At 45.1% G+C, this 12,811-nt stretch overlaps 1 protein-coding gene across 1 annotated transcript; it reads left to right on the top strand.

Annotated features, from left to right (window-relative positions):
• Positions 1-9,933: 9,933 nt before the first annotated feature.
• Positions 9,934-11,995, top strand: LOC119275486 (E3 ubiquitin-protein ligase ATL4-like). Its single transcript, XM_037556341.1, has one exon. It carries the CDS (start codon positions 10,073-10,075, stop codon positions 11,183-11,185), a length of 1,113 nt encoding a protein of 370 aa, XP_037412238.1. The 5' UTR covers positions 9,934-10,072; the 3' UTR covers positions 11,186-11,995.
• Positions 11,996-12,811: the final 816 nt, after the last annotated feature.

The raw sequence follows: 12,811 nt of genomic DNA, 5'->3' as shown, positions 1-12,811 counted from the left end.
CAATTGCTCAACATTAATTTGTTCACCCACCGTAATACTTATGCTCTCGGGAGAAGCCACTAGTGAAACCTATGGCCCCCAGGTCTATTTTCCATCATATTAATATTCCGTTAACAAGCTATTTCCTTTTCCGTTTATTTTGCTTTCTTTACTTTGCATCTTTATCATAAAAATACCAAAAATCTTATCTTATCATATCTATCAGATCTCACTCTCGTAGGTGACCGTGAAGGGATTGACAACCCCTTTATTGCGTTGGTTGTGAGGAGTTTATTTGTTTGTGTAGGTGCGAGGGACTCATGCGTGGCCTCCTACTGGATTGATACCTTGGTTCTCAAAAACTGAGGGAAATATTTACTCTACTTTGCTGCATCACCCTTTCCTCTTCAAGGGAAAACCAACGCAGTGCTCAAGAGGTAGCAATCATCCAACATGATTGAGCTTGCCTTTCCCCCTCATGCTAGCCAAATTCTTTGCACCAAGTAGAGATACTACCGTGCTTCCAAATACCCTTAAACCCAATTTTGCCATGAGAGTCCACCATATCTACCTATGGATTGAGTAAGATCCTTCAAGTAAGTTGTCATCGGTGCAAGCAATAAAAATTGCTCTCTAAATATGTATGACTTATTAGTGTGGGAGAAAATAAGCTTTATACGATCTTGTGATGTGGAAGAAATAAAAGCGACGGACTGCATAATAAAGGTCCACATCACAAGTGGCAATATAAAGAGACGTTCTTTCGCATTAAGATTTTGTGCATCCAACCATAAAAGCATGTGACAACCTCTGCTTCCCTCTGCGAAGGGCCTATCTTTTACTTTTATCTCCTACCTTACATAGGAGTCATGGTGATCTTCACCTTTCCTTTTTACATTTTATCTTTTGGCAAGCACAATATGTTGGAAGGATCCTGGTATATATGGCTAATTGGATGTGAGTTTTCATGAACTATTATTGTTGACATTACCCTTGAGGTAAAACGTTGGGAGGCAAAACTAAAAGTCCCTATCTTTCTCTGTGTCCGATTAAAACTCCATACCCATAAGTATTGCGTGAGTGTTAGCAATTGTGAAATACTATATGATAGTTGAGTATGTGGACTTGCTGAAAAGCTCTTATATTGACTCTTTCCTATGTTATGATAAATTGCAATTGCTCCAATGACTGAGATTATAGTTTGTTAGTTTTCAATGAAGTTTATGATTCATACTTGAAATTTTGATTGAATTATTACTCTTGCATCAGATATCATATGACGATAATTATATAAGCTGTTGTTCTAAGAATGATCATGATGCCCTCATGTCCGTATTTTATTTTTCTTGACACCTCTATCTCTATACATGTAGACATATTTTTCGATTTCGGCTTTCGCTTGAGGACAAGCGAGGTCTACGCTTGGGGGAGTTGATACGTCCATTTTGCATCATGCTTTTATATCAATATTTATTGCATTATGGGATGTTACTACACATTATGTCACAATACTTATGCCTATTCTCTCTTATTTTACAAGGTTTACATAAAGAGGGAGGATGCCGGCAGCTGGGATTCTGGGCTAGAAAAGGAGCAAATATTAGAGACCTATTCTGCACAGCTCCAAAAGTCCTGAAACTTCACAGAAGCTATTTTCAGAATATATAAAAAATACTGAGCGCAAGAAGTTCCAGAGGGGGCCCACACCCTGGCCACGAGGGTGGGGGCACACACCCTGCCTCGTGGGCTCCCTGGTGGCCCTCCGATGCCCATCTTCTACTATATGGAGTCTTTCGTTGAGGAAAAAAAATCATAAGCAAGCTTTCGGGACGAGACTCCGCCGCCACGAGGCGGAACCTTGGCGGAACCAATCTAGGGCTCCGGCGGAGCTGTTCTGTCAGGGACACTTCCCTCCGGGAGGGGGAAATCATCACCATCGTCATCACCAACAATCCTCTCATAGGGAGGGGGTCAATCGCCATCAACATCTTCACTAGCACCATCTCCTCTCAAACCCTAGTTCATCTCTTGTATCCAATTCTTGTCTCTCTAAGTCTGGGATTGGTACCTGTAGGTTGCTAGTAGTGTTGATTACTCCTTGTAGTTGATGCTAGTTGGTTTACTTGATGGAATATCATATGTTCAGATCCTATATGCACATCAATACCCCTATGATTATGAACATGAATATGCTTTGTGAGTAGTTATGTTTGTTCTTGAGGACATGGGAGAAGTCTTGCTATTAGTAGTCATGTGAATTTGGTATTCGTTCGATATTTTGATGAGATGTATGTTGTCTCTCCTCTAGTGGTGTTATGTGAACGTCGACTACATGACACTTCACCATTATTTTGGCCTAGAGGAAGGCATTGGGAAGTAATAAGTAGATGATGGGTTGCTAGAGTGACAGAAGCTTAAACCCTAGTTTATGCGTTGCTTCATAAGGGGCTGATTTGGATCCATATGTTTCATGCTATGGTTAGGTTTACCTTAATACTTTTGTTGTAGTTGCGGATGCTTGCAATATCATAAGTGGGATGCTTATCCAAGTAAGGACAGTACCCAAGCACAGGTCCACCCACATACCAAATTATCAAAGTACCGAACGCGAATCATATGAATGTGATGAAAACTAGCTTGACGATAATCCCCATGTGTCCTCGGGAGCGCTTTTCTCTATATAAGAGTTTGTCCAGGCTTGTCCTTTGTTACAAAAAGGATTGGGCCACCTTGCTGCACCTTATTTACTTTATTTATTTGTTGCTCGTTACCAATTACCTTATCACAAAACTATCTGTTACCTATAATTTCAGTGCTTGCAGAGAATACCTTGCTAAAAACCGCTTATCATTTCCTTCTGCTCCTCGTTGGGTTCGACACTCTTACTTATCGAAAGGACCACGATAGATCCCCTATACTTGTGGGTCATCATAATGGCAGATCGAGTCTCCTGGCGATGAGGACTTTGCTTGGTGATTCATGACTCGTAGCAACGACATCGGCAAGTGAGGGCGACAACACAGGTGGAGTACAAAGTCTTAGTTTTCAGGATGAAAATCCAAGGCCCGGTCTTAATTGGTTGTGCTCGATAGTGACCTTGTTGAAGGCTTTATTTTGAGAGCGCGGATCTTCTTCAGGGTGAAAACCTAAGATCTAGGATTAGACGATGACGGTGCTTGTGCACTGTCTTCTTCTTGGAGGCGTCACTTTTCGAGAGTTTGGACTTCGGGTGTTGTCTAGGTGGTGGTTCATGCTGCAACTACAAGGAATTAATCACTGTAGCAGGATCTTTTTTTCCTTTTTATTTTTGTCTTTTGGTTGCGTGCATCTGTAATGTCTTTACGATATTGTGTTGTTGCAGAGGCTGGGTGTAATTGGTATCTATGTGATATTAATGTATTTCCCTTGTCGAAAAAGGCGAGGTGATTGATTCATCTTAACTGCACAAATATGACAAAATAAGTACCTTCTTCGTCTCAAAATAAGTGTCTGAACTTTGTACTAATTTTAATGTAAAGTTATACTAAAGTTAAGAGACTTATTTTGAGATAGAGAGAGTACTCAACTGCTTTTCTACCTGGAATTACTTGATAACTAGCTACTAAATGAAGGAAATATGCCCTAGAGGCAATAATGAAGTTGTTATTTATATTTCCTTATATCATGATAAATGTTTATTATTCATGCTAGAATTGTATTAACTGGAAACTTGATACATGTGTGGATACATAGACAGAACATAGTGTCCCTAGTAAGCCTCTACTAGACTAGCTCGTTAATCGAAGATGGTTAAGTTTCCTAACCATGGACATGTGTTGTCATTTGATGAACGACATCACATCATTAGGAGAATGATGTGATGGACAAGACCCATTCGTTAGCTTAGCATAATGATCCTTAAGTTTTATTGCTATTGCTTTCTTCATGACTTATACATATTCCTTTGACTATGAGATTATGCAACTCCCGGATACCGTAGGAATACCTTGTGTGCTATAAAATGACACAACGTAACTAGGTGATTATAAAGATGCTCTACAGGTATCTCCGAAGGTGTTTGTTGGGTTGGCATAGATCGAGATTAGGATTTGTCACTCCGAGTATCGGAGAGGTATCTCTGGGCCCTCTCGGTAATGCACATCATGATAAGCCTTGCAAGCAATCTGACTAATGAGTTAGTTACAGGATGATGCATTATGGAACGAGTAAAGAGACTAGCTGGTTACGAGATTGAACTAGGTATGAAGATACCGACGATCGAATCTCAAGCAAGTAACATACCGATGACAAAGGGAATAACGTATGTTGTCATTACGGTACGACCGATAAAGATCTTCGTACAATATGTGGGAACCAATATGAGAATCCAGGTTCTATTGTTGGTTATTGACCGAAGAGGTGTCTCGGTCATGTCTACATAGTTCTCGAACCCGTAGGGTCCGCACGCTTAACGTTCGATGACGATTTGTATTATGTGAATTATGTGATTTGGTGACCAAATGTTGTTCGGAATTCCGGATGAGATCACGGACATGACGAGGAATCTCGAAATGGTCGAGAGGTAAAGATTGATATATTGGATGATAGTATTCGGACACCAGAAGTGTTCCGGATTGTATCAGGTACATATCAAAGTACCGGGGGGTTACCGGAACCACCCGGGGGAAGATATGGGCCATATGGGTCATAGGAGGGAGGCACACCAACCCACAAAGGGGTGGCGCATCCCCCGCGGGAAGGAGTCCGAATTGGACTAGGGGAGGGGGTGGCGTCCCCTTTCCTTCTCCCCCCCCTCTCTCTCTTTCCCCCTTTCCCCCTCCGGTAAAAGGAAGGGGGGCGAATCCAACTAGGAGCCCAAGTAGGATTCCTCCTACTTGGGCGCGCCTAGGGCCGGCCTCCTCCCACTCACTCCTTTATATACGTGGGGGGGGGGCTAAGACACACATCAATTATTCCAAGTCGTGTGCGACGCCCCCTCCACAATTTACGCCTCCGGTCATATTCACGCAGTGCTTAGGCGAAGTCCTGCGCGGATCACTTCACCATCACCATGCCGCCGTGCTGACGAAACTCTCCCTCGACAATTTGCTAGATCAAGAGTTCGAGGGACGCCATCGAGCTGAACGTGTGTAGAACTCGGAGGTGCCGTACGTTTGGTGCTTGATCGGTTGGAACGAGAAGAAGTTTGACTACATCAACCACGTTAACAAACGCTTCCACTTTTCGGTCTACGAGGGTACGTGGACACACTCTCCCCCTCTCGTTGCTATGCATCTCCTAGATAGATCTTGCGTGAGCATAGGATTTTTTTTTTGAAAATGCATGCTACATTTCCCATCAGTGGCATTCCGAGCCAGGTCTATGCATAGATGATATGCATGAGTAGAACACAAAGAGTTGTGGGTGGTGATAGTCACATTGCTTACCACCAACATCTTATTTTGATTCGGCAGTATTGTTGGATGAAGCGGCCCGGACCAACCTTACATGACCACATTCATGAGAACGGTTCCACCGACAGACATGCAACTCGTTTTGCATAAAGGTGGCTGGGGGTGTCTGTTTCTCCAACTTTAGTTGAATCGAATTTGACTATGGCCGGTCCTTGTTGAAGGTCAAAACAACAAACTTGATGAAACACCATTGTGGTTTTGATGCGTAGGTAAGAACGGTTCTTACTAGAAGCCCGTAGCAGCCACGTAAAACTTTCAACAACAAAGTAGAGGACGTCTAACTTGTTTTTATAGGGCATGTTGTGATGTGATATGGTTAAGACATGATGTGATATACGTTGTTGTATGAGATGATCATGTTTTGTAAAAGTTATCCGCAACTGGCAGGAGCCTTATGGTTGTCGCTTTATTGTATGAAATACAATCACCATGTAATTGCTTCACTTTTATGACTATGGGTTAGCGATAGTTGTAGAAGCAATAGTTGGCGAGACGACAACGACACTACGATGGAGATCAAGGTGTCAAGCCGGTGACGATGGAAATCATGATGGTGCTTTGGAGATGGAGATCAAAAGCACAAGATGATGATGGCCATATCATGTCACATATTTTGATTGCATGTGATGTTTATCTTTTATGCATCTTATTTTGCTTAGTACGGCGGTAGCAGTATAAGATGATCCCTCACTAAAATTTCAAGGTATAAGTGTTCTCCCTGAGTATGCAGCATTGCGATAGTTTGTCGTGCCGAGACACCACGTGATGATCGGGTGTGATAAGCTCTACGTTCACATACAGTGGGTGCTAGACAGTTTTGCACATGCAGAATACTCGGGTTAAACTTGACGAGCCTAGCATGTACAGACATGGCCTCAGAACACTGGAGACCGAAAGGTCGAATGTGAATCATATAGTAGATCAACACAGAGATGTTCACCATTGAAAACTACTCCATCTCACGTGATGATCGAAAATGGTTTAGTTTATAGGGATCACGTGATCGTTTAGATGACTCGAGGGATGTCTATCTAAGTGGGAATTCTTAAGTAGTATGATTAATTGAACTTAATTTATCATGAACTTAGTCCGGATAGTTTTTGCATATCTATGTTATAGATCAATGGCTCGTGGTACCGTTCCCTTGAATTTTAATATGTTCCTAGAGAAAGCTAAGTTGAAAGATGATGGTAGCAACTACACGGACTAGATCCGTAACTTGAGGATTATCCTCATTGCTACACAAAATAATTATGTCCTTAGTGCACCGCTAGGTGACAAGCCCCCTCCCGCTAATGTATATGCTTTGAACATGTGGCAGACGCGGTCTGATGACTACTCTATAGTTCAGTGTGTCATGCTTTACGGCTTAGAATCGGGACTTTAAAGACGTTTTGAACGTCATGGACCATATGAGATGTTCCAGGAGTTGAAGTTAATATTTCAAGCAAATGCTCGAGTTGAGAGATATGAAGTCTCCAATAAGTTCTATAGATGCAAGATGGAGGAGAATAGTTCTATCAGTGAACACATACTCAGAATGTCTGGGTATCATAATCACTTGACTCAGCTGGGAGTTAATCTTCTAGATGATAGTGTTATTGACAGAGTTCTTCAATCACTGCCACCAAGCTACAAAGGCTTCATGATGAATTATAATATGCAAGGGATGGATAAGACAATTCTCGAGCTTTTCGCTATGTTCAAAGCCGCGGAGGTAGAAATCAAGAAAGAGCATCAAGTGCTGATGGTTAACAAGACCACTAGTTTCAAGAAAAAGGGCAAGGGAAAGAAGGAGAACTTCAAGAAGAATGGCAAGCAAGTTGTCACTCCTGGAAAGAAGCCTAAGTATGGACCCAAGCCTGAAACTGAGTGCTTCTACTACAAAGGGACTGATCACTAGAAGCGGAACTGCCCCAAGTATTTGGCGGATAAGAAGAATGGCAAAGTGAACAAAGGTATATTTGATATACATGTTATTGATGTGTACCTTACTAATGCTCGTAGTAGCTCCTAGGTATTTGATACTGGTTCTGTTGCTCATATTTGCAACTCGAAACAGGGGCTACGGATTAAGTGAAGATTGGCTAAGGACGAGGTGATGATGCGCGTCGGGAATGGTTCCAATGTCGATGTGATCGCCGTCGGTACACTACCTCTACATCTACCTTCGGGATTAGTTTTAGACCTGAATAATTGTTATTTGGTGCCAGCGTTGAGCATGAACATTATATCTGGATCTTGTTTAAGGCGAGACGGTTATTCATTTAAATCAGAGAATAATGGTTGCTCTATTTATATGAGCAATATATTTTATGGTCATGCACCCTTGAAGATTGGTCTATTTTTTAAATCTCGATCGTGGTGATACACAAATTCATAATATTGATGCCAAAAGATGCAAAGTTGATAATGATAATGCAACATATTTGTGGCACTACCATTTAGGTCATATTGGCGTAAAATACATGAAGAAACTCCATGCGGATGGACATTTGGAATCTCTTGATTATGAATCATTTGATGCTTGCGAATCATGCCTCATGGGCAAGATGACTAAAACTCTGTTCTCCAGAACAATGGAGCGAGCCACAGACTTATTGAAGATAATACATACCGATGTATGCGGTCCGATGAGTATTGAGACTCGCGGCAGGTATCATTATTTTCTAACCTTCACAGATGATTTGAGCAGATATGGGTATATCTACTTAATGAAACACAAGTCTGAAACATTCAAAAAGTTCAAAGAATTTCAAACTGAAGTGGAGAATCATCGTAACAAGAAAATAAAATCTCTACAATCTGATCGCGGGGGCGAATAATTGAGTTATGAGTTTGGCCTTTGTTTAAAACAATGTGGAATAGTTTCACAACTCATGTCACCCGAAACACCACAGTGTAATGATGTGTCTGAATATCGTAATCGTACTTTAGAAGGGGGGAGAATCCAACACGAATTGGCTACATTATCATACTCTAGGTGATTGATTCATCTTAACTACACAAAAAGGGCAAAAGAAGTATTTTTTTTCACACCGACATGATACTCTTCTGTATTTGGGGCTCCAAATGCTTTTCTCATGATACGTGAAATAGGAACCTAGAACTCAATCTACTTCCTGAAAACATGATATTTTCACCGCAATATATTTCAATATATTTAGTTTAGATGTCCCTTTGGTGAACTAGAGGATGTATTTCCTACTAAGGATTTCAAAGAGTAAATGGCACCAAAATACACCTCTTTGTAAAGAAAAAAAAAACTACAACATCGCTGGATTTTAACGAATAATCTGGCCTCTAGGGATAATGAGTAACAAAAAAATAACCAGAGTCTTGTTAATTTTTTTACAGAAGTGCTATTTTTCAGTTGAATGTTTTACATTTGGGCTTCAATCAATTTTTTTACTCTCTAGTTATTCTCTTTCTGTTTCCATTATTATTTATTTATTTATTGCCAATGGACTTTTCGGTGGGTGGTTTTGGTGCCCAAATCTTTATTTATTTATTTTGGGTGATAGACTTTGTTGTGTATGCTGGTTGTTCTTGTAGCTAAATCTTTTTTTGTCTTTCTTTCCCCTTTTTGTTTTTATCTTTGTGTTTGTTTCAAGTTCCATTGGGTGCATATTTGTGCGTTGGTAATTTTACATTTCAAAAATGACGGACTTACAATATACTACTCCCTCCGTTTCAAAATATTTGTCTTTGTAGAGATTTCAACAAATGACTACATACGAAACAAAATGAGTGAATCTACACTCTAAAATATGTCTATATACATTCGTATTTGGTAGTCCATTTAAAATCTCTAGAAAGACAAATATTTAGAAACGGAGGGTATATTACATGCAATTTTGGTGTTTAGAGATTATAAGTTTTAGTAATATGCTAAATGCAAACTCGCATGTTGTCTTAAATTTCTTCATAGTTTATGGGACTGCAATGGCTAGTGAATGTTCCCTGAGAAGCATGGTGTTTGCGAACGCTTTTTATGACAAGTTCTTCAAACACACGGGACAATTTCTTTAGGAATACATGACAAATTATGCAAAGAAGGAATTTTGCTGTGAAATTTGCCGTGATTGATTGAAGAAATTGCCATGTTCCCACAACATGAAATTCCATGAAAAACGTTCGCAAGAAGCCAAGATTTTCGTAATGCAATGTGGAAACGCACAACCATCATTCCTTCCCTACAAACGACTCCAACTTTTGTTAAGCAGATGGAAGAATGATGATGAGCGGAGGGAAAACAAACTGTCGAAGGCCCACTAATCCAAATCGTAGAAAAGTATCATACTCCTACGAGGCAGGACCGCAGCAGTAGAGTAGTGTATGATGCCTCAGTGTTCCAGAAAAAAAAAAAGATTAATTAGAATGGGGGAAGAAGAATCCAACACCAATTGGCCACATTATGATTGTGGCCTCGCACAATCTCCCGGCACAGGTATAAATGAGAAGCGGCCATGGACGCCATGGGCCTCGCGTGCTGACAAAGCCACACTTATAAGCCACGGACAACACGCCGCCTCCTCAGCAGCCGCGCCACATCCGAGGCGCCCACGCAGACGCAGCCCAACCCGAGAGCGGAGCAGACAGCAGAGCAAGGGGGAGAGAGGATAGAGGGAGACTGATCGATGTCTTCCGCATCGGTTCCGCCGCCGGTGGCGCCGGAGCGGAGGGTGCCCGTGGTGGTGCCGGTGGTGCCACACTTGGCTGAGGAGGGAGGAGGCGGGAGCGGGAGCGGGGGCATGGCGGGGATATCGCCGAGCATCCTTATCATCGCTGTAATCGTGGTGGTGATGCTTCTGGCGTCCATCTCCATCCACTACTTCATCCGCAGTCTCTGCCGCCGCTCCCCCTCCTCCGCCTCGGGGTCCTCGGCGCCGCCGCTCCCGCTCGTGGCGGTCCGCAGCTCCGCGGTGGCCCCGGCGGCGGCGGCGGCGGCGCCCGTGGCCGACCAGGGGAAGGAGGCGGCCGCGGAGAGGGAGCGGCTCATCGGGCGGCTGCCGCTCTTCACGCTGGCGTCGTCCCTCGCCGCGCTGCCCAGGTCGTCCAGGGACTGCGCCGTGTGCCAGTGCGTGTTCTGCGCCGACGACGAGCTCCGCCTCCTGCCGGCGTGCCGCCACGCCTTCCACTCCGGCTGCGTCGACCCGTGGCTCCGCGCCAACCCGTCCTGCCCGCTCTGCCGCGCCTCCATCGCGCTCCCGTACCCGCCGCTCCCCGAGCTCCTCCGCGTCGAGCTCGGCAGCGTCAGCAGCCGCCGCTCCACGTCGTCCTCCTCCTCCGCGGCCGTCGCCGCGGCGCCGCCAGAGGGAGTCCGGGCGTACCCGCTCCCCAACTCCAACACCAACACAGAGTACCTCGTGGAGGAGGACCTCCAGGTCGTCCTCAAGCCGCCCAGTGCCGCCAACCCGGCGCCGCCGCCGCCCCCCACGGCTCGAATTACCGGCGAGCCGAGCCAGCAGCTGGCAGCCGCGGCGGAGCGCGGGCTGTCGTCGTCCGTGACGCCGACAGCGTCGTTCAGGTCGGTGGGGCGTTCCAGCAGCAGGTGGAGCAACCGGTGGAGCAGCCGGTGGAGCAGCGGGCGGTGGAGCAGCCGGTACGACGCCGGGAGCGTGACGGCCGCCGCCACGGCCGAGTGGTGGTGGGACATGGACGGCGGGGTGGCGCCAGCGTCGCGGCGGGCCGAGTCCGAGGACGGCAGCGCCTTCTACGGGTTCGTGCGGTGGTTGACGGGAGCATACTAGCTACGTACTACTAGTAAACAGCGCGTTCCAACGGCGGGACAAGCTCCGGCCTCCGGCGCCGCAGCCCCGGCGCCGCGCATGCAGTGTAATCTCCAAACTGCCCCAAAACCGGATGGATTCTGATGCCGCTGCCGCTGCCGCAGTCTCTGCTTTTGGGCATCCGCGACCTTCTCTCTCTTGGTTTCTTTTGGGGTGCCGTACGGATTACAAAACTGGCTCCGGCTTGGAGAATGTCGGCGGGAAGGCTGAGGAATTCGCTCGCTCGGGGACTTTGAGGCGAACCGAAACGAAACGAAACGAAAATTCCACATCTTCCCAAGCTTTCTGCTCCTACTCTAGTACGTGCTGCATTTTGATTTGAGTTGTACTCCTATACTGGTCAGTTTGTAATTTTCATTCCATTGGTCACTGTGGATTGTGCAGTGCAGTGATGAAGAGAGAGTGATTTTGCTCTCTGTCTCATGTGCGCGACAGTGCGAGACTGTGTGCGTCGTAGCGTGGTACATGAAACTAGTAGGGGACAGCGGTGTGCTTTGAGGCAGGGCAGGCGAAGAAAGCATTTGTTGTGTGTAGGCGTAGAGAGTGCACATGGAGGTGTGGTGTTGTTGGGATATGGGTGCAGATTCCTGGTCCATGCCATGCAGCATGAGCATGAGCATGAGCGTGAGATCAAGAACTCGGCTCTACTCGGATGGAAAAAGGACTTGGCTGTCCCATTGGACAAGTAATCATCTCCTACTATCATCTGCTAGTAGCTAGCATGAGTATATTATTATCTACTGTTAGTTCAAAGTGATCATTTTTGTTGAACCGGTGTTCCAGTGATCATATCATATCTGCATGCATAAAGTGAGTGGTGGGTACTAGCTCTGGACCGGAGAAACTTTGCTTTGACTGTACCCCTGCACTGACTTGACCTGTCTGCCTGCCTTGTCTTTCTTCCTCCTCAGCACCTCATCCATACCATACCATCCGCATGCAGTATGTACAGCAGCGATTTGCTTGCACTGAAGACAATGGCTTGGTGCATTTTTTAGCCAGAACACTGCATTGTCTTCTTGCCTTTGCCTTGGAGTAGTAGCCTTCGGTACTTTTTACTCCACATATAAGAGCATCTACAACCACGATGAACAAATCCGGCCCATCAAACACCCGCCGGCGCGTTCTGACCAGTCACGTCTTAAATAATGTAATCCATATCCGGACATTTTAGTTATCATATCTCAAATTCATACAACTACATCGATGCATTACACACATCGTCCGACTACTTCATCACTAATAACATGGCATCGGAATACCAAAATTTGACATGTTTGTCTATGATGGAGATCATCCACGGCTGCCATTGCCGTCCTTCTCGCGGAAGTACCGGTCGAAAACGCGGTAGGGATCGAGCCGGATCTGCTCGTCGCCGGAGCTGTCCTCCTTCGGTGGCAGTTCGGCCATGGCACAGACCACCCAATTCTGCTCTCAGGTGAGAGCGCGCGTGTTCCTACGTTGTCGTTTCTTCACAATGAGGACGCGGATGGCTTCCTTTGCGGCCGTCTGCGCCGCCGCATTAGCCGTCTCCGTTGCCGCCATTTCCACCATGATACGAGTCTCGGCGGCCCTTATCCTCCCCTT

Source organism: Triticum dicoccoides, chromosome 1A (genome assembly GCF_002162155.2).
Source record: "Triticum dicoccoides isolate Atlit2015 ecotype Zavitan chromosome 1A, WEW_v2.0, whole genome shotgun sequence".
In the NCBI taxonomy this organism is placed as follows: domain Eukaryota; kingdom Viridiplantae; phylum Streptophyta; class Magnoliopsida; order Poales; family Poaceae; genus Triticum; species Triticum dicoccoides.
This window is presented reverse-complemented; position numbering and strand designations above follow the sequence as displayed.

Excerpts from the sequence above, each read along its gene's own strand:
- LOC119275486 (XM_037556341.1), top strand. The coding sequence starts at position 10,073 with ATGTCTTCCGCATCGGTTCCGCCGCCGGTGGCGCCGGAGCGGAGGGTG.